The 22,917-nt window shown below is 43.2% G+C and overlaps 1 protein-coding gene and 1 long non-coding RNA gene across 2 annotated transcripts; both read left to right on the forward strand.

The window, feature by feature from the left end:
• The first annotated feature begins 4,690 nt into the window (after window positions 1-4,690).
• On the forward strand, window positions 4,691-5,605 carry LOC123729325 (uncharacterized). The gene is made up of 2 exons (XR_006761093.2): window positions 4,691-4,859; window positions 4,939-5,605. It is a non-coding gene; the product is annotated as an uncharacterized LOC123729325 (long non-coding RNA).
• A 682-nt stretch (window positions 5,606-6,287) lies between these two features.
• calm3a (calmodulin 3a (phosphorylase kinase, delta)) lies at window positions 6,288-21,751 on the forward strand. The gene is made up of 6 exons (XM_045703527.2): window positions 6,288-6,706; window positions 17,676-17,706; window positions 18,095-18,238; window positions 19,327-19,433; window positions 20,381-20,516; window positions 21,118-21,751. The coding sequence occupies exons 1-6, from the start codon at window positions 6,704-6,706 to the stop codon at window positions 21,144-21,146; spliced, it is 450 nt and encodes a 149-aa protein (XP_045559483.1). The 5' UTR covers window positions 6,288-6,703; the 3' UTR covers window positions 21,147-21,751.
• Window positions 21,752-22,917: the final 1,166 nt, after the last annotated feature.

Consider the following 22,917-nt stretch of genomic DNA (forward strand, 5'->3'; position numbering starts at 1 on the left):
CTTATTTAGTTGCACCCCTTTTACCCTCAGAACAGCCTCAATTTGTCGGGGCATGGACTACAAGTTGTCGAAAGCATTCCACAGGGATGCTGGCCAATGTTTACATTTACATTTTACATTTTAGTCATTTAGCAGACGCTCTTATCCAGAGCGACTTACAGTAGTGAATGCATACATTTCATACATTTTTTTTTTTTCTGTGCTGGCCCCCCGTGGGAATCGAACCCACAACCCTGGTGTTGCAAACACCATGCTCTACCAACTGAGCTACAGGGAAGGTTGACTCCAATGCTTCCCACAGTTGTGTCAAGTTGGCTGGATGTCCATTGGGTGGTGGGCCATTCTTTATACACACAGGAAACTGTTTGTATTTCTTTCTTTATTATTATTTGTTCCATATTTACATTACATTTCACAACACATTAAGTGTGTGCCCTCAGGCCACTACTCTACTACCACATACAGTATCTACAACACAAAATCTGTGTGTATAGTGCGTATGTTATGTGTGTGTATGCGTGTCTGTGCCCGTGTCCCTTCACAGTCCCCGCTGTTCCATAAGGTTTATTTGTATCTGTTTTTTTTCAAATCTGATTCATGAGTTGCTTGATGTGGAATACTGCTCCATGTAGTCATGGCTCTATGTAGTACTGTTCACCTGCCATAGTCTGTTCTGGAATTAGGGACAGTGAAGAGACCTCTGGTGGCATGTCTTGTGGGGTATGCATGGGTGTCTGAGCTGTGTGCTAGTAGTTTGAACAGACAGCTCAGTGCATTCAGCATGTCAATACTTCTCACAAATACAAGTAGTGATGAAGTCAATATCTCCTCTACTTTGAGCCAGGAGAGATTGACATTCATATTATTGATAGCTCTCTGTGTACATTTAAGGGACTGCCGTGCTACCCTAATCTTGGCTAATTATAATTTTCCTAAATCCCTCTTTGTGGCACCTGACTGGACAGTAGTCCAGGTACGACACAACTAGGGCCTGTAGGACCTACCTTGTTGATTGCCTTGTTAAGAAAGCAGAGCAGCTCTTTGTTATGGACAGACCTCTCCCATCTTAGCTACTGTTGCATCAATATGTTTTGACCATGACCGTTTACAACCCAGGCTTAATCCAAGCAGTTTAGTCTCCTCAACTTGCTCAGTTTCCACATTAATGATTTGTCCCAAATACAATGCTTTTCTTTTTAGAAATATTTAGGACTAACTTATTTCTTGCCGCTCATTCTGGTTTCACTTACACTTGCTGTGGTAGCTGACGTGTATACGTAGTGTTGAGTCCTTATTATTTGTATTATTATACCTTTATTTCAACAAGGAACACAGACTGAGACCAAGGTCTCTTTTACAGCTGGGCCCTGCGTATACATGTTTACACATACAGTTTAGGTATAATGATTAAGAAACTACACAAGACAAACAAAACGACCACAGATAGCACAAAAAAACCAGCAACAGATTACATTTACACATAGGTTATTCCCCTAACAGCACAATAACTTGCATTACCCAAAACAGTTGCAAGCAATACAAAAATAAAAATCCTCCAATAAATATTTAAAATGGGCAAGGGTGACAAGAGTCTTAAGTTTAAGTCTGCAGGCTATTCCATAGGCAAGGAGCGTAACAGGAAAAGGATACATAGACACACATGCCTTACTCAGAGCCAGTGGCAGGTCCTCATGCACTTCCACATTGTAGTAGCCAGAGGTAAGGTCCATCGTCGAGAAAAAGGCATTTCCACCTAAAGCAGCCAGCGCGTCAGCCTGGTGAGGGAGTGGGTGTGCGTCTTTGATGGGGCGAGCATTGAGCAAACGAAAATCAGTACAGAGTCTCAGGTCTCCAGACTTCTTCCATACAAGGACAAGGGGAGAGGCGAACTCACTACTAGACATCCTTATGATTTCACGTTCTTCCATCTCATTCAATGCTTGCTTGAGCTTCTCATAATGATTTGGTGAAAGGCGTCGGTAGGGCATCCGAAAGGGTTTCTCATCACTCAGTTGAATGCGGTGAAGACATCCAGAAGCTTTTCCACAATCCAACTTGTGCCTGGAAAAAAATGGACTGGTACTCAGCTATGAGCTGGATGAGTTTCTTCTTACCAGCAGGAGACACTTGACAGGAGTCGACATCAATATCAGTCCAACCTAAGTCACGTAAGACCTCAGGACTGCTTGAACTGTCAGGTCCGTCAGTATGGTGAAGTTGGCTGGAACCGTCATCAGTCAGCGTCAAGTCATCTTGGCAGTCGGTGAGTATATCAGCCGTTCTCCGCACTTGCTGCTGAAAAGCTGCTGATGAATCGTCATTCACACACGAACAGCCAAAGTCCTCTAGAGCCATGCAAGGAAAGACATCGGTTAGAGTGGCGTTTCGTCTCAATGTCACCGTCTTCTGAGAAGGGTTTATCACTCTAACAGGGAGCCACCCATCCCCCCGCAATAGAGCTACTGTCCTCCCTACCAGGATTGACCTTGGTGTTGACCTTGAACTGCTGGGCTCAATGAGAACAGCACTGCCCGCTGATAGATTCTGACTGTTTCGTAGTCTGCCCCAGACTAAGTGCTCCTGCATAGGCTCTAGAGTCACAGCCCCTTTTAGTCTCACAGTTCCAACTTTGTCAGGTACTTCACTGTCTCTCCATCTCTCCACATTAGCCATCATGTTGATTAGCTTGCTCTCCTCACCCCCGTCACACACAGGAGTAGAAACCCTCTCCCAGAGATCTCCATTAGTGCTTTAGGAGATTGCTGTCCAAGATGAGGTCATCACTCTGGCCCTCAACCACCAGTGTAGGCACGGCAACTCTACAGCCGTACACCTCCATCTCCAGCTCACATACTCTCAAAGGCCTCGTCTTCAACCCACCACAACCAACCAAGACTACCTCTGTAGGACTCAATGATGGACTTCTCAACACTCCTGCATGCAACAGTTCAGGTAAGACCCTAGAGCTCAAGGTACAAGCCATGGACCCACTGTCAAGCATAGCTCTCACTTCTACTTCTCCTCCAATTAACACCTTGGCATAGAATAAATCATCATATGGGGAAAGTCTCTGTGTGTTCTGCATTATGATACTCTTTTCAGTCTCCATTTCGTCACAAACACTTTTATATACAGACTCCAAATCAACAGCTCTCACCGATGGGGACTCTACAAAAGGCCCTTCTACATGCAGGCCTACTAGTTTTCCGGGAGCTGAGCAGTGATTACTGTAGGGACTCCACCAGCTGTGCTGCGGCCTTTGGGCACTGAGAGCGTGCGTGGCCAGCTACATGACAAAGAAAGCAGAGGTGATTGGCCCTCATGTCCAGCATCCCCGCACACGTCACATGGCCCATTAGACTTCAATTTGCTCCTATTCCTTTTTGGAACTTATGGTCAGACTGTTGTGGCCTCTGCTCCAGCACACGCTCCAGCATTGCAAGGATACGTTCCATCGGCTCAGCTGAGCCCTGAATACTCTAGGCTGGGGAAGGCAACACATTAGGTACAAGCAACTGGAATTTTGGCTGAACCCCTACCAACAGATGGTGACAGATTAAATGTCAGGAAACTCTACCTCTCCCAACACCTTCCATCTTAACAATGGGAAATCAACACACTAATAAAAATGGAAATGCAAAAATATATATATATATATATATATATATATTTTTACCTCAAGTCAAAATCTAACCTATATCTAGTACACTGGTAAAACTAACCCTACTTATATCAGATATACGTTAGAATTGCAAATAAACAAGTAACACAAAAGTTATATCGTTATCCGTGAAGAGAGTCTCAACCAGAGAAATCATCAATTTCGATAGTAAAACGGGGCAGTAGCGCCCTCTTGTGGCGAAATGCGATATTGCCATAAACTGCACCAGCAACGTCTTATCTGATTCTCCAACGGCAACCACGGCGAAGTTCTGAGATGGAAATCCAGCGAAGGATGATCAGATCCAGAACAACGGTCACGGCACCACTGTAACAGTACTCTTCTTGCGTTGTGTACAATCAATCATCGACACGAACTCCAACTTGTAACACCAGTCATGGAGCTTTATTCTGATAGGAACAGCACAAAATTGCACGTCATGCAATGCCCGGCTCACCATCCAACTCTGCACTCACGCACGCTGGTTTGGTGCTTGTTCACTGGGCAATGTAGTTACCAAAATAATACAGTTACAATATACAATATAATATCTTCAACAATGTACCTGATAGGAACAGCGCAAAATTGCACGTCATGCAATGCACGGCTCACCATCCAACTCTGCACTCACGCACTGTACAAAATATACGACCCCCCCACCAGACACAGTAAGTTGCTAGCTAGTATTAGCTGGAATTCTCTACAACAAAATGCACAAATATTCACCAAAAACCGCTGCATCTTATGTGTGATGTTAGAATAACATTTACAAACAAATTTATATAAATTGTACATTTAAATCATCACTTGGGAGTATAAAAATCACTTTTGACGTACAATGCTTTGCAACCAACAACTTACCGCTGGTTTGGTGCTTGTTCACTGGGACGATTCTAACTGAAACATCCTCCCTCGTAAGCAAGCTACGCAAACCAGCCAATAAGATGCCATGTTGAGTAGGTGAAGGCAAGACAAAAATAAAACCAAAACCCATTGGCTTAACAATAAAGTGGCAAGGGGAATCACCAATATAACCCTGTTACATGTGGTGCTTCCAGTCTTTACTTCGCCATGGAGGGCTGGAGCTACATCGTGTCCCTGTAATTCTGCTTTGTGGCCTTCAGTATGGAGGGCTTCGGTTGACCTGGTGAGCAGCCAGGAAGAGTCCTACGGAGGAGCCCCCAGTGGATCCTACCAGGTGGCTAACTACTTCCTCATGCTCCTGGGTTATGCTGTACCTATACCCTCTTCAATGCCCTCTTTGTCATCATAAACAGGGGCTGAACTGGATCCTGGGTCAGCTGATCCATCTGTGTAGCTGCCTGTGCCAAAGCAGACCCCTACGATGCCCACTGTTGCCCATGTTCTTGCCAAACCCGGTGGGTAGATGCTTGTGTGCTGATGCCACAGTGGAAACCCTGTGCCACAGGAACATGGACTTGAGCACCACCAAAGACAGAGAAATGCGGCAACACGGATGCAGGCTTCCCGGAGGGGATGTCATACATGTCGGACTACCATGACTGGTACGATATCTCCTAACTGGAGGGACACTGGCTACAAAATATCCAGCATGGTTTATCTGCATATAGGCAACACTGATAACTGAAGGTATAATCTTTCGTAATTAAGTTACTTGGAACCTTTTTTTCATCTTAACATTTTTTTTATACTGTATCCTTAATGTACTCAATGTATCGTGGAACCAGTTTTACTCTCCCCATAAAGTGCATTAGGCCTGTGATGATGGTTGTAGTACAGCACTTAAGAGTTCAGCATGTACACTTGTTTGTGGTTTCATGATGCAGTTTGTCTCCACAAGAGGGAGTACATTGATAAAGCCATGTGGATTTTGTTTTGATGGACTGCATATTCTACTGATCCAACTTTTCCCAACTGCTGTCCTGACTTTTTTGTGTGCAAATAAATGAAGGACATAAAAGACTAGACACTCCAGCAAATTCCCTCTGACATTTCCTCCTCCTTGCCTCTCAATAACTGGTCCAGGGTCTGTTATGTCGATGACTATGATACAGATCCACAAACAGAAAAGTGTGAGTTAGGTCTGACTAAATATTGCGATATTGTTACCACCTTCATATGACACACAAACGCAATTAAAAATTATTGATATATCTCTACTTTTATGTACACAAAGGAGCAGTTATTATAGACCCATGGCATGGTGTCATTTAAATGTCAGTACTGAGAGGAAAAATATGATCAACATCATACATTTTTCCTTATCATATAGATCTACATGATGTCAGACTACTACAAACGGTTTACATATTGACCAATTAGTCATATCTGAAATCAGCATATTCAAAACCTATATTAGCACTGAACGATTTACACAACAGAAAATTATAAAGTCATTAGTTCTGCAATGTATAGATCCAATTTGGCGCAATGCAGTTTACAACCAGCCAATTACAAAACCGCTACTTTTCTACCCGTTTCTCTGGACCAATAAGGTACTGCGTTACATTGACCAAGTTGAAGCTCGTCTCATTACACCACTGTGGTCTTACTTGATAAAAAATAATAGCGATCAAATTGACAAAGTACGGTATATCCATTTAAAATCTTGCCTATTGTTCACCGCTTCGATAGACTGAAATAACGAGCGCGTCTGCTTCTCATCAATGTACGCGAGTAGCGCAAGCAAATAGTACAATTACTTTCTTTTTTGTAATGCGTAACAGGGGACGTTCTAGGCAATTTCAGTGAGTGCAGTGGTCAATATAAGGTGAATAAATTATTATTCTGACGCATTTGGTGTGCAGTTAAGATTGGCAGGTTCGTGGGAGGGGGGCAAATATGTCACTTCGCGGAGCGATATAGTGCAAATGAGGCCACATCGGCAGTGACGCTGTCCCTAGTGTTTCCGGGCAACTTCGCAGAGAAGAGACTAGCGAATAATATTTCCAGACTAAACAACGATACATACGTTGACTACAGGTAGTTTGCCAGCCACGAGGGGAACATTGACTATTTAGTACTTCATATTTTCCAAGTTTGAAGACCTAACGTAATAAAATGGTGAGTATAGCCACACACACATCCAAGCGAATGCTATAGCCAGCTAGCTGTCATAAATTCGTTAGCTTGTCGTGTAGCTAGCTAGTTATTTAGCTAACATGAATTCGTTATGGGTTCGAGCCACGTCTATGTAGTTAACTAGCTATATGTCCGTAAACTAGTTAGCTAAATAAGGTGTGACTGTGACAAAGTTTGTCGTTCTGGCAGCACAACTGTTCATATCGCCACCTGGCCGGGCTGTTGTTGCTGGCTCAATGTTGCATTACAATAACCACCAAATGGCAGTTGGAAAAGGACTCAGTGGATGACGGACAAGACAATTCTTGATTGTGGGCATGTATTGTTTGCCGAGGCGTTAGCCATGGCGAATTGTACAAACGGCTAACTAAGGTCATTTGTTTCACTCCTATCGGACTTAAGGTTAGCTATCTAACGTTGGTGTACGAATGGTGAGTGGGCGTTGTGCTTGTGGTTAAGGCATAGCGCAGTTTGATGTAATAACCAAACACTGCCAATTGAATGAACTTACTCGATAGTATTACTTGGCAAGCGAACTTGTGTTGTCATGTTTTCAATAACATAGCTAGCTGGCAATATGATCTAGCTAGTAATACTTGTTGTGCATCGTGTTCTTGCGAAAATTTAGATTTCAATACCTACGCGACATTTGAGCCTTTCCCCGTGGTGCTGTTGCGTATTGCACCACGTTGATCCGCAGTTTGCTGTTCGTGAAAGATCTTCGTTACCACCCCTCCTTCCTTGCCCCTCTCTACCACACGCCTTCCTCCCCCTGCATTGAACCACATCATGGTTGGTGCAGTATACTGACACGGGATCCGCAGTGCATGCTTTGCAAAAATGAGACTAAAATACCTTGCGTGACAAACGAAGGCATGTGCTCTGCTTTGCTTTATCCCTCGTAATTGCTGTTTTGGGGGATGAAAGTGAGGCCTTGGTGCTAAGTCTGTATTATTCATGGTGGTTTGTTTTGCCCTAAAGGATAAAACGCAATTGACAATCTGAAGATCTTGCCATCTGCCCGCCAAAAAACCGAGACTGCACCACTTCACCACCTCACAGTGAATAAGATATTAACAGCCTTTAACCAGGACTGTACAGTATGGCACATGGGATCTCAGTACTGCTCAAAGGCAACACTGTTTTCCTGAGCCATTTGGTGCTTGACACTACCTTTATAAATGCTCAAACACAGCAGTACACTAACTGAATCCTGAACCACTGCTTGCTTTGTCATCCAGCTGCGTGGACAGAATAACCTGCAGTCGGCTTGCTGTCTTTTCCTTCTTCCTCCTGATGACTCACTGAGAGAGCAGAGTACATGTCCTTGGCTAAATTCTTTCTAAACTGTACTGAACTTCTGCTAAATGCAGAATCATATAATGCAAAATGCATCATATGGGGATGATATTCATATTTTGATAACTTGAGTGCTGACAAGCAAAAACATTGAGACTTTCTCAACAATGGACTAATAACATTTTTTTTTAAATATAGTGTTTAACTGTAATGAACATGTCTTGATTAGAATCAGTGTGCTCCTGGCTTTGTCGGTTACGTGCACACTAACCTATTCCCTTGGTGTTTTACTTTCTGAGGGGCATGCACACTTTCACAGGCGTGCACACTTTCCCTCAAGCAATAAATGCTATACATGTGGTGACGAATCTGAAGACCCACAAAAAGCAACAGAGATGGTAATAGACACTGTGCTACATTGGCGGCCCTGTTCGTGCCACTCTAATTATAGCAGGTGTACTGAGGTGTATTTATACCCATCCCTGATCACACTTCCTCAGCCCAAATTGTGCTGGCTGACTGAGACAGGCCTCATAAGACCTCATCCTCAACTGATGGGAGGAAGAATGAGGCCTCCGAGCACGCTCCGGGTGGAAATCGAGATGGCACAGACACACGGTCGCCCAGTTTCTTACACCATTTTATATATTGTGTGTGTGAATATATATGTGCTCAAAAAAATAAAGGGAACACTTAAAACCTCTTACATCTAGACGTTCCGCTAGCGGAACACCTGCTCCAATATCCAATGATAGGCGTGGCGCGAAATAAACTCCTCAAATCCGAAAACTTCAATTTTTCAAACATATGACTATTTTACACCATTTTAAAGACAAGACTCCTTTATCTAACCACACTGTCCGATTTCAAAAAGGCTTACAGCGAAAGCAAAACATTAGATTATGTCAGCAGAGTACCCAGCCAGAAATAATCAGACACCCATTTTTCAAGCTAGCATATAATGTCACAAAAAACAAAACCACAGCTAAATGCAGCACTAACCTTTGATCTTCATCAGATGACTCCTAGGACATTATGTTATACAATACATGCATGTTCTGTTCAAGTTCATATTTATATCAAAAACCAGCTTTTTACATTAGCATGTGACGTTCAGAACTAGCATTCCCACCGAACACTTCCGGTAAATTTACTAAATTACTCACGATAAACGTTCACAAAAAAACATAACAATTATTTTAAGAATTATAGATACAGAACTCCTTTATGCAATCGCGGTGTCCGATTTTAAAATAGCTTTTCGGTGAAAGCACATTTTGCAATATTCTGAGTAGATAGCCCGGCCATCACAGGCTAGCTATTTTGACACCCACCAAGTTTGGTACTCACCAAACTCAGATTTACTATAAGAAAAATTGGATTACCTTTGCTGTTCTTCGTCAGAATGCACTCCCAGGACTTCTACTTCAATAACAAATGTTGGTTTGGTTCCAAATAATCCATAGTTATATCCAAATAGCGGCGTTTTGTTGTGCGTTCAAGACACTATCCGAAGGGTGACGCGCGTTTCGTGACAAAAAAATTCGAAATATTCCATTACCGTACTTCGAAGCATGTCAAACGCTGTTTAGAATCAATTTTTATGCGATTTTTCTTGTAAAAAAGCGATAATATTCCAACCGGGAGTCGTTGTTTTCGTTCAAAGACTGAAAATGAAAACATGGAGTCGTCTCGTGCACGCGCCGCCAGTCTCATTGTTCTCAGATCGACCACTTACCAAATGCGCTACTGTTTTTCAGCCATGGGCTGCAAAGTCATCATTCAACGTTCTGGCGCCTTCTGAGAGCCTATGGGAGCGTTAGAAAATGTCACGTTACAGCAGAGATCCCCTGTTTTGGATAGAGATGATCAAGAAGGCCAAGAAATGGTCAGAGGGGTGCTTCCTGTTTGGAATCTTCTCAGGTTTTGGCCTGCCAAATGAGTTCTGTTATACTCACAGACACCATTCAAACAGTTTTAGAAACTTTGGAGTGTTTTCTATCCAAAGCTAATAATTATATGCATATTCTAGTTTCTGGGCAGGAGTAATAACCAGATTAAATCGGGTATGTCGGGCCCTCATACCACCCTCATGGAGTCTGTTTCTGACCGTTTGAGCAGACACATGCACATTTGTGGCCTGCTGGAGGTCATTTTGCAGGTCTCTGGCAGTGCTCCTCCTTGCACAAAGGCGGAGGTAGCGGTCCTGCTGCTGGGTTGTTGCCCTCCTACGGCCTCCTCCACGTCTCCTGATGTACTGGCCTGTCTCCTGGTAGCGCCTCCATGCTCTGGACACTACGCTGACAGACACAGCAAACCTTCTTGCCACAGCTCGCATTGATGTGCCATCCTGGATGAGCTGCACTACCTGAGCCACTTGTGTGGGTTGTAGACTCCGTCTCATGCTACCACTAGAGTGAAAGCACTGCCAGCATTCAAAAGTGACCAAAACATCAGCCAGGAAGCATAGGAACTGAGAAGTGGTCTGTGGTCACCAGCTGCAGAACCACACCTTTATTGGGGGTGTCTTGCTAATTGCCTATAACTTCCACCTGTTGTCTAGTCCATTTGCACAACAGTATGTGAAATGTATTGTCAATCAGTGTTGCTTCCTAAGTGAACAGTTTGATTTCACAGAAGTGTGATTGACTTGGAGTTACATTGTGTTGTTTAACCTCTTACATCTAGACGTTCCGCTAGCGGAACACCTGCTCCAATATCCAATGATAGGGCGTGGCGCGAATTACAAATTCCTCAAATACAAAAACTTCAATTTTTCAAACATATGACTATTTCACAGCATTTTAAAGATAAGACTCTCCTTTATCTAACCACACTGTCCGATTTCAAAAAGGCTTTACAACGAAAGCAAAACATTATGTTATCAGAGTACCAAGCCAGAAATAATCAGACACCCATTTTTCAAGCTAGCATATAATGTCACAAAAACCCAGAAGACAGCTAAATGCAGCACTAACCTTTGATGATCTTCATCAGATGACAACCCTAGGACATTATGTTATACAATACATGCATGTTTTGTTCAATCAAGTTCATATTTATATCAAAAACCAGCTTTTTACATTAGCATGTGACGTTCAGAACTAGCATACCCCCCGCAAACTTCCGGCGAATTCACTAACAATTTTCTAAATTACTCACGATAAACGTTCACAAAAAGCATAACAATTATTTTAAGAATTATAGATACAGAACTCCTCTATGCACTCGATATGTCCGATTTTAAAATAGCTTTTTGGTGAAAGCACAGTTTGCAATATTCTAAGTACATAGCCCAGGCATCACGGGCTAGCTATTTAGACACCCGGCAAGTTTAGCACTCACCAATATCAGGTTTACTATTATAAAAGTTTGATTACCTTTGTTGTCTTCGTCAGAATGCACTCCCAGGACTGCTACTTCAATAACAAATGTTGGTTTGGTCCAAAATAATCCATCGTTATATCCGAATAGCGGCGTTTTGTTCGTGCGTCCCAGACACTATCTGAAATGGTAAATCAGGGTCGTGCGCATGGCGCAATTCGTGACAAAAAAAATCTAAATATTCCATTACCGTACTTCGAAGCATGTCAACCGCTGTTAAAAATCCATTTTTATGCCATTTTTCTCGTAAAAAAGCGATAATATTCTGCCCGGGAATCTCCTTTTAGCTAAACAGAGGAAAGTAAACAAAACTTTCGGTCGACGCGGGCACGAGCCTGAGTCTCACAGTACTGTAACCAGCCACTACCCAAACGCGCTACTTTTTTTCAGCCAGAGCCTGCAAAGCCACGATTCAGCTTTTTACCGGCTTCTGAGACCCTATGGCAGCCGTAGGAAGTGTCACGGGACAGCTAAGATCCTCACTCTTCAATAAACAGAGACAAGAAGAACGACACCTTGTCAGACAGGCCACTTCCTGCCTGAAACCTTGTCAGGTTTTTGCCTGCCAAATGAGTTCTGTTATACTCACAGACACCATTCAAACAGTTTTAGAAACTTTAGGGTGTTTTCTATCCATATGTAATAAGTATATGCATATTCTAGTTACTGGGTAGGAGTGGTAACCAGATTAAATCGGGTACGTTTTTTGTCCAGCCGTGAAAATACTGCCCCCTAGCCATAACAGGTTAAGTGTTCCCTTCATTTTTTTTGAGCAGTATATATATATATGTATGTATGTATGTATGTATATATGTGTATATGTAAAACTAGGCAAGTCAGTTAAGAACAAATTCTTATTTTCAAAGACGGCCTAGGAACAGTGGGTTAACTGCTTTGTTCAGGGGCAGAACGACAGATTTTTACCTTGTCAGCTCGGTGACTCGATCTTGCAACCTTTCGGTCCAACGCTCTAACCACTACAATATGTGTATGTGTGTATGTGTGTGTATGTATGTATGTGTATATATGTATATATATACATATATACGCACACGTGCGCAGCCCCAGTCAAGAGTTTGGACACACCTACTCATTCAAGGGTTTTTCTTTATTTTTACTATTTTCTACATTGTAGCATAATATTGAAGACATCAACAATTATGAAATGACACATGGAATAATGTACTAACCAAAAAGGTGTTGAAACAAATGAAGAGATTTTATGTTTGAGTTTCTTCAAAGTAGCCTTGATGACAGCTTTGCACACTCTTGGCATTCTCTCAACCAGCTTCATGAGGTAGTCACCTGGAATGCATTTCAATTAACAGGTGTGCCTTGTTAATTTGGAATTTCTTTCCTTAATGTGTTTGAGCCAATCAGTTGTGTTGTGACAAGGTAGGGGTGGTATACAGAAGACAGCCCTGTTTGGTAGAAGACCAAGTCCATACTATGACAAGAACCGCTCAAATAAGCAAAGAGAAACAACAGTTCATCCTTACTTTAAGACATGAAGGTCAGTCAATGCGGAGCATTTCAAGAACTTTGAACGTTTCAAGTGCAGTCGTAAAAACCATCGAGCGCTATGATGAAACTGGCTTTCATGAGGACCGCCACAGGAAAGGAATACCCAGAGTTACCTCTGCTGCAGAGGATACGTTCATTAGTTACCAGCCTCAGAAATTGCAGCTCAAATAAATATCAGACACATCTCAACATCAACTGTTCAGAGGAGACTGTGTGAATCAGGCCTTCATAGTCAAATTGCTGCAAAGAAACTACTACTAAAGGAGACCAATAAAAATAATACTTGCTTGGGCCAAGAAACACGCGCAATGGACATTATACCGGTGGAAATTTGTCCTTTGGTCTGAGTCCAAATTGGAGTTTTTTTGTTTTTGTTAGTTCTAATCGCTGTGTCTTTTGTGAGTCGCAGAATAGGTGAATGGATGATCTATGCATGTGTGGTTCGTACTGTGACGCATGGAGGAGGAGGTGTGATAGTGTGGGGGTGCTTTGCTGGTGACACTGTCAGTGATTTAGAATTCAAGGCACACTTAACCAGCATGGATACCACAGCATTCTGCAGCAATACGCCATCCCATCTGGTTTGCGCTTAGTGGGACTATCATTTTTTCCCCCCAATAGGACAATGACCCAACACTCCTCCAGGCTGTGTAAGGGCTATTTTACCAAGAAGGAGAGTGGAGTGCTGCATCAGATGACCTGGCTGCCACAATCACCTGACCTCAACCCATTTGAGATGGTTTGGGATGAGTTGGACCGCAAAGTGAAAGAAAAGCAGCCAACAAGTGCTCAGCTTATGTGTGAACTCCATCAAAATGGTTGGAAACACATTCGTCATGAAGATGGCTGAGAGAATGCCAAGAGTGTGCAAAGGGTGGCTGCTTTGAGGAATTTTAAATCTATTTTGATTTCTAACTCTTTCTTGGTTACATGTTTCCATATGTGTTATTTCATAGTTCTGATGTCTTCAAGGGAAGACCCTTGAATGAGTAGGTGTCCATAGTTCTGAATTGTACTGTATATATCAAATTGTATTGGTCACATACATGGTTAGCAGATGTTAATGCGAGTGTAGCAAAATGCTTGTGCTTCTAGTTCCGACAGTGCAGTAATGTCTAACAATTCCCCAACAACTCCGTAATGCACACACATCTAAGTAAAGGAATGGAATAAGAATATATGGATGAGCAATGACCGAGCGGCATAGGCAAGACGCAATAGATGGTGTAAAATACAGTTGAAGTCGGAAGTTTACATACACTTAGGTTGGAATCATTAAAACTCGTTTTTCAACCACTCCACAAATTTCTTGTTAACAAACTATAGTTTTGGCAAGTAGGTTAGGACATCTACTTTGCAAGACAAGTAATTTTTCCAACAATTGTTTAGACAGATTATTTCACTTATTCACTGTATCCCAATTCCAGTGGGTCAGAAGTTTATTTACACTAAGTTGACTGTGCCTTTCAACAGCTTGGAAAATTCCAGAAAATGTCATGGCTTTAGAAGCTTCTGATAGGCTAATTGACATCATTTGAGTCAATTGGAGGTGTACCTGTGGATGTATTTCAAGGCCTACCTTCAAACTCAGTGCCTCTTTGCTTGACATCATGGGAAAATCAAAAGAAATCAGCCAAGACCTCGGGAAAAGAAAATGTAGACCTCCACAAGTCTGGTTAATCCTTGGGAGCAATTTCCAAATGCCTGAAGGTACCACGTTCATCTGTACAAAAAATAGTGCGCGAGTATAAACACCATGGGACCGCGCAGCCGTTATACCGCTCAGGAAGGAGACGCATTCTGCCTCCTAGAGATGAACGTACTTTGGTGCGTTCAAATCAATCCCAGAACAGCAAAGGACCTTGTGAAGATGCTGGAAGAAACGAGTACAAAAGTATCTATATCCACAGTAAAACGAGTCCTATATCGACATAACCTGAAAGGCGGCTCAGCAAGGAAGAAGCCACTGCTCCAAAACTGCCATAAAGCCAGACTACGGTTTGAAACTGCACATGGGGACAAAGATCGTACTTTTTGGAGAAATGTCTTCTGGTCTGATGATGCAAAAATAGAACTGTTTGGCCATAATCACCATCGTTATGTTTGGAGGAGAAGGGGTCAGGCTTGCAAGTCGAAGAACACCAACCAAAATGACCCCAAGCATACTTCCAAAGTTGTAGTAAAATGGCTTAAGAACAACAAAGTTAACGTATTGGAGTGGCCAACCACAAAGCCCTGACCTCAATCTTATAGAACATTGGTGGGCAGAACTGAAAAAGCGTGTACGAGCAAGGAGGCCTTACAAACTTGACTCACTTACACCAGCTCTGTCAGGAAGAATAGGCAAAAATTCACCCAACTTATTGTGGGAAGCTTCTGGAAGCTCCTGAAACGTTTGACCCAAGTTTAACAATTTTTTTAAATCTGTAAGAAATAAAAGCTGAATAAATCACTCTATTATTCTGACATTTCACATTCTTAAAATAAAGTGGTGATCCTAACTGACCTAAGACAGGGAATTGATTGAACTGATTAAATGTTTGGAATTGTGAAAAACTGAGTTTAAATGTATATGTGAACTTCTAACTTCAACTGTACATATGAGATGAGTCATGCAAGATATATAAACATTTATTACAGTTTTTATTAGTGACTAGTTATCCATTTATTAAAGTGGCCAATGATTTCAAGTCTGTAGGTAGGCAGCAGCCTCTCTGTTAGCGAGGGCTTTTTACAGTGATGGCATTGAGGTAAAAACAGTTTTTCAGTCTTTCGGTCCCTGTTTTCATGCACCTGTAATGACCTCGTCTTCTGGATGGCAGCGGGGTGAACAGGCAGTGGCTCGGGTGGCTGTTGTCCTTGATCTGTTTGGCTTTCCTGTGACATCGGGTGCTATAGGTGTCTAGTTTGCCCCCGGTGATGAGTTGTGCAGACTGCACCGCCCTCTGGAGAGCCTTGCGATTGAGGGCGGTGCAGTTGCTGTACCAGGCAGCGATACAGACCGACAGGATGCTCTCGATTGTGCATCTGTAAATGTTTGTCAGGGTTTTAGGTGACAAGCCAAATTTTCTTCAGCCTCCTGAGGTTGAAGAGACACTGTTGCGCCTTCACCACACTGTCTGTGTGGGTGGACCAGTTTGTCTGTGACGTGTATGCCGAGGAACTTAACTTTCCACCTTCTCCACTGCTGTCCCTTCGATGTGGATAAGGGGGTTCTCCCTCTGCTGTTTCCTGAAGTCCACGATCATCTCCTTTTGTTCTGTTGACGTTGAGTGAGTGGTTGTTTTCCTGACACCACACTCCGAGTGCCCTCACCTCCTCCCTGTAGGCTGTCTCGTCGTTGTTTGTAATCAAGCCCTCTACTGTTGTCGTCTGCAAACTTGATGATTTAGTTGGAGGCGTGCATGGCCACGCGGTCATGGGTGAACAGGGAGTACAGGAGCGGGCTGAGCACGCACCCTTGTGGGGTCCCAGTGTTGAGGGTCAGCGAAGTGGAGATGTTGTTTCCTACCTTCACCACCTGGGGGCGGCCCGTCAAAGTCCAGGACCCAGTTGCACAGGGCGAGCTTGAGACCCAGGGCCTCCAGCTTAATGATGATCTTGGAGGGTACTATGGTCTTGAATGCTGAGCTGTAGTCAATGAATAGCATTCTCATATAGGTATTCCTCTTGTCCAGATGGGATTGTGCAGTGTGATGGCAATTGCATCATCTTTGGACCTGTTGGGGCGGTATGCAAACTGAAGTGGGTCTAGGGTGGCAGGTAAGGTGGTGATATGATCCTTGACTAGTCTCTCAAAGCAGTTCATGATGACAGAAGTGAGAGCTACGGGGCGATAGTCATTTAGTTATCTTTGCCTTCTTGGGTACAGGAACGATGTTGGCCATCTTGAAGAAAGTGGGGACAGCAGACTGGGATAGGGAGCAATTGAATATGTCTGTAAACACACCAGCCAACTTGTCTGTGCATGCTCTGAGGATGTGGCTAGGGATGCCAGCAGCCTTGCGAGGGTTAACACATTTAAATGTCTTACTCATGTTGGCCACAGAGAAGGGTGGGGGGACAGTCCTTGTTAGCGGGCTGTGACGGTGGCACTGTATTATCCTCAAAGCGGGCAAAGGTGTTTAGTTTGTCTGGAAGTGAGACGTCGGTGTCTGAGCCGTTGAATTGCGACTCCACTTTGTCTCTGTACTTATATTTCGCTTGTTTGATTGCCTTGCGGAGGGAATAACTACACTGTTTATATTCAGCCATATTCCCAGTCCTCTTTCCGTGGTTAAATGCAGTGGTTCGTGCTTTGTTTTGCACGAATGCCGCCATCCATCCACGGTTTCTGTTTAGGGTAAAGATGTTTACATGCCACATTATCCCGTCTAAAATCAGCATATCCCAGGCATCTTATCTGGGTTTCTCATAACCAGGATACACGCTTTTTTGGGTAATTGTAAAACGGATATGTTTATATGCGTCAACTAAACAGAATACTTGAGTATTCCAAATAATAATGGGATATCAGCATGCATGTGAACGTTGCCCTACTCCTGTGAGCACTGAGGTTATATGGGAGAGTGTATCACTGCCATGTCAACTCGTCTGGTCTCATGGGAATATGATGGAGCAGGTATGGTTACACATAGGAGTAAAAGAGCAGCCATTAGGCGACTGGTGTAATTTACCTCAGTCAGGCTATAATATAGCAGGGGCAGTGGACAACTCTCACTCTTGCTTCCTCTTGTCTTCACAGGCTGACCAACTGACTGAGGAGCAGATTGCTGGTGAGTACTATCCCTGAACAGTGAGGTTCTTTCTGTCCAATTTCAAAGCTCTTCAATCCAATCCCAGTTAGTAGACGTGACTGAGTTCACGTCGGTTGGCAGATAATGTGGGTCCTTAGACTCTTGGCTCCTCAAGGTAGTGCTAGTGACAATGTTGGCTGCTCTGCCTGTTTAGTTTGTAGAAACCATTCTTAGTATTTGTTTTTTTCTTCATCTGCACAGATCTGAACAATTGGGTGAAATCAATATGTAGAACATATTCTGTGAATTTGCCCTTACCTGTCCAGTTCTCTCACATCAGTGCAGACGAAGGATAGGAAGACTATTTAGACTGTTGACGTAGCCAATATAGTCATTTCCACCAATCCCACACTGTGCCCGTAATCAGAGTTCAAGGAGGCGTTTTCACTGTTCGACAAGGACGGCGACGGCACCATCACCACCAAGGAGCTGGGCACTGTCATGCGCTCTCTGGGACAGAACCCTACTGAGGCAGAACTACAGGACATGATCAATGAGGTAGACGCTGATGGTAAGATTAAAGCGATGTGTACAATGACACTCACTCACTCACTCAATCAAACTTGCTGACACACGCACACGTATGGTCAGAACCCAACCAGGCTGACCCTTGTACATTATTCACATGGTGGATGAATGGGAACGCACACACAAACACTGCATAATTACTGGCCTAACGCTCTTAACCACACCTGCCGCCCTCCCTGGATGGCACCATGGCTCTGGTTTCATGGTCGGATCACATTTCAAATATCCAATGTTCCCACACACAACAGAGGCTCACCCGCAGAGTTGGAGGACTCTAGATGGATAAAACATGTTTTTGGCATGGGCATGCAGCTCGTCAGCTTGTAGTCTTAAAACCGGAAATTATTTACCTTTTTGGCTCTTTCAGCCATTCCTATGGGGGAAAGGAATGGGGTTTTGGGATAAAAGCTGATAAGGTCTGAGGTTAACACTGGCTTAGGTCTTCCACGTTGTGTTCTATAAAATATCAGTCCGTTAACATTACGTTTATAAATTATGAAGCCTGTATGTGCTTGTATTGAGTACATAAGTGCTTCATAATTTACAAAGTGACGTTGTCTGATGAACATTATCTCATAGAACAAAGCGTGTAAGATCTCCTAAGCTTGTGTTTATCCAAAAACCCTCAAAACCCCACTTGTTGTTTTTGGCCAATAAGCCATGGTAGAGTTGGTGCCTACAAAAAGACGCCATTACTATTGCTCTATATTACCATTTAGGGCTTCCACCATTTTGAAAGTAGTAAACTGGGTGGGGCTTCCTATGGGTTAAGGAAGGATCAGCCAATGAATTATACTTGTGAGGTGGCAGTATATCTGTCCAAACAACACACTAGGTGGTGGCTTGCACCCTTTCAGTTTGTTTGCCAACTCATAGAAGAAAATTAACTACTTAAAAATGGAGATGGCAAGGGCAGCACCATTGAGTCAATCAGATACAAAGAGCATATCGCTCTCTTTGAGCTCATTCCAAAATGTCCCAACAAGATCTCAGCACTGCTCATGCTGAAATAAAATAAGTCTTTGTGTGTGCTAACAAATGTAAAATCAAGACTGTCTTGTTTGTCCTCAGGTAACGGGACGATCGATTTCCCAGAGTTCCTGACAATGATGGCAAGGAAGATGAAGGACACAGACAGCGAGGAGGAGATCAGAGAAGCCTTCAGAGTCTTTGATAAGGTACTCGCGCGCCACACCATCTCCTTTGATTATTGTACTCAGTCAATTGGAAATGTGCTTAGTGTTTTGGAACATGAGCCATTTTGATGATCTGTTTTAGATTTTTGTGCGTGGAGTTGTGAATATTGGACCAAAGTGATTGTAGGGGGAAGAAAGAGAGAGACTAACACTTCATGTTCTAGGAATGTGATGTTGAACGTGTGATGGACAATGGCGCCACTGCTCGTGTGCATGCCTCTGCAATCCTGATGTTGTGTTAGTCATCATGGTTGTCTCCTTAACTGTGTTGCTGAGAGGAGGGCTTTGTTTGTGGACAGGGAGCGGAGTATAACATTACCCGCAGGCAGGTTATTGCAGTGCAGAAATCTGAGTCACAAGCTAATAGGGAGAGCTCATTGGCTGGGTTTATATTGCTTTGTGCAGCCTGGAACAATGCAACCCCTTTAAATAGAGCCACGTGATTTTGGGAGTGTGTATTGCGGTTGTTTTGTTTGCAGCCTATTTGACGGATCGATGTGAGTGGTGTGATTGTGATCGTTTCCGTGGGACATTTGTGCCACTGTCCTGAAGAACCTTGGTTACTGCTACGGTGCCAGTCTGCTAGGACGCCAGTCTGTCAGCATTCCCCTGCTCTGTTTATCATCTCTCCCTTTGCGGCTCTTGAGACTTGGCAGGGCTAGAGCCAAAGATAACGCCAGGCTGAGGCTGGGGTGAGCAGACGGACCAGAGCCATACATATCTCTGGCTGTCACACAGATGGGGCAGCCAGGGACCATTTTAATTTACCAGCAGACCAGATAAGCCAGGGCTGTGTTCAGGAGAGGGAGATGTCACCGATTGTTCAGATAGGAAACTCTTGTTTAGTCCTAATCTCATTCTGACAGGTCAAAGTACTGTATGTAGAGCCTTCTCTCTTTGCCTATTGAATGAGCCTGTTCTCCCTGTAGGATGGGAACGGCTACATCAGCGCGGCAGAGCTGCGGCACGTCATGACCAACCTCGGGGAGAAGCTCACAGACGAGGAGGTGGACGAGATGATCCGCGAGGCCGACATTGATGGAGACGGACAGGTCAACTATGAGGGTGAGCTCAACGTCCTTCCGCTTTCCCGCTCGTGTGTTTGCAGATCTAAAGGAAATGGATAGGTGGAAGCTCCCCTTAGTAAGCCCATTGCAAGCCAAGGTGGAGCTATCACCGTATTTCTTAGACTTCCCTGGTACTTTAAGACTTGCAAAAACCAGAGGGGTAAGTAAGGGCTAAAGATTCTCTCTCCTCCTTTTTCCTCCCTCTTCCTGCTCCTCCTCATATCTACTGTGAGTTTTTTTGAAGCCGGTGTCTTTCCACTGTTGCCCCTGTCAGTTAAGCCAGGACAAGGCCTGTATTTACACTGAAGCGACGCTTCAGGCTTTCCTCTAGTCCTTGGGTAGGGACAAACTAGTTTTGTGCGCCTTATTTCTCTTTGCTTTGATGCGAAAAGGAAAGGCAAACGGATTGGTTTATACATGACATACTCACTCACAGCTTAATGAATCACTGTTCATTGAATTGAAAATAGTATTTAAGACATTGATTCCTCATGTTCCAATCTTATTAATATGCCTTGGGATGTAATCATTGTTAACAGAATGCCTGTTATTCTTGTGGATTTCTTATTTCTTTCTCCCTGTTTTGTTCTGCCTTGCAGAGTTTGTGCAGATGATGACAGCCAAGTGAAGTGGACTGTGCTCTCACATATATTTCTCTCTCACATTGCTTGTCCTCCTAAGATCACTCTGTCTTTAAGAAAACAAACCAATAATCAAGCCAAAATGTAAAACAAAAAAATTATTCAATGTACAAAATTCTTTAATCAAAAAATCCAAGTACTTCTAGGGGATCTGTTTTAAGAGCGACTGCAGATGAATCCCTAACAGATGTTAATGGACCAAGCTTTAACGAGGCCTGAGGCCCTTAATCCAGAGTAAGATCCTTCGGAGGCTCCCAGATGCCTACTAAATTTGAGGAAAGGGCAACACGGACGAGGCAGAGGGAAAGGAATCCATACCAGAGATGGCTGTCTTTCCTCAAAGAGAGAAGCTTACTATTTTGAGTCTTTTTCCCACCCTGAAAACAATTTAGGCTAACGGTGCAGTATCAAATTGCAGTGCTGATTTCTCACATTGAATTGGGTTACTGCCTTCTTGCATGCACCCCTTCTGAGACAGTCATGTCACAACGAGGTGGTTCTGATCCCATTGTGGATTGTATACACACTGGAAGTATATACATAAATATATAGCTATACACTGAGTGTACAGAACATTGGGAACACCTTCCTAATATTGAGTTGCACCCCACCCCCCCACTTGCCCTCAGAACAGCCTCAATTTGTCCGAGCATGGACTCTACAAGGTGTCGAAAGCGTTCCAAAGGGATGCTGGCCTATGTTGACTCCAATGCGTCCCATCATTGTCAAAGTTGGCTTGATGTCCTTTGGGTGGTGGACCATTCTTGAAATACACAGGAAACTGTTGTGTGAAAAACCCAGCAGTGTTGCAGTTCTTGACACACTCAAACTGGTACGCCTGGCATCTACTACCATGCCCAGTTTAAAGGCACTTAACTTTTGTCTTGCCCATTTAACCTCTGAATGGCAGACATACACAACCCATGTCTCAAGGCTTAAAAATCATTCTTTAACCTGTCTCCTCCCCTTTAAGAAGTGACATCAATAAGGGATTGTAGCTTTTACCTGGTCGGTCTATATCATGGAAGAGCAGGTGTCCCTAATGTTTTGTACACTGTTATATATATATATATATATCTCACTAACTGTTGGTGCAAGAATTACAGTGGAAGAGGTTGCATTGGTGCTAGGTTGAGAGAATTCTCCCATCCCTAAGGGGTTGTAGGGAGTTGATTTAGAAAATCACTGGTTGGTTGGTTGGTTTTAATAGTTTATTTTATTTTTTTTCATTGTTTGGGCAGGCTTTTGTCTTTCATTCTCATACAAGGCTTTTATTTTCCCAGCACCACTGACCTGTGGCATAGGAGTATGTAAAATGTGCAGTTTCAGATCGTTGATTATGGTAACACACTTTGAGAGCATTGCTGTAAATATATTTGATCTGCTAACATATATCCTGATACAAATATTAATGTTCTGCTTTTTAAATGTTAATATATAAATTAAACATTTTGGTCACAAATATTACTGTATCGTAAAACTTTGCATGACCTATTGTTGATCTAGTATAAACTGTGAGATGTTTTGAAATGTGCCATAATACTCTAAAGCCTCAATCTTCTTGCAAGAGCAAATTAGAACATATGAATATACAGTATAAACTATATACACTACATACCTATTTGCACTTTGGTGTAAATCGTGTATTTGAAAATGTTCTGAAAAAGACAACGCTGCTGCTGGAACAACTCATTTGTCTCTTGCTCCTATGGATTTGGCAGATCCTCATGTCGTCAAGTGTTCACATCTTTTATCCGT

Source organism: Salmo salar, chromosome 20, assembly GCF_965601325.2.
Source record: "Salmo salar chromosome 20, fSalSal1, whole genome shotgun sequence".
NCBI lineage: Eukaryota > Metazoa > Chordata > Actinopteri > Salmoniformes > Salmonidae > Salmo > Salmo salar.

What these genes read in the sequence shown, in the direction of transcription:
- calm3a (XM_045703527.2), top strand. An exon ending in CAATGAGGTAGACGCTGATG is followed by an intron (nt 18,239 to 19,326) that starts GTAAGATTAAAG and finishes GTTTGTCCTCAG; the next exon opens with GTAACGGGACGATCGATTTC. An exon ending in CGGACAGGTCAACTATGAGG is followed by an intron (nt 20,517 to 21,117) that starts GTGAGCTCAACG and finishes TCTGCCTTGCAG; the next exon opens with AGTTTGTGCAGATGATGACA.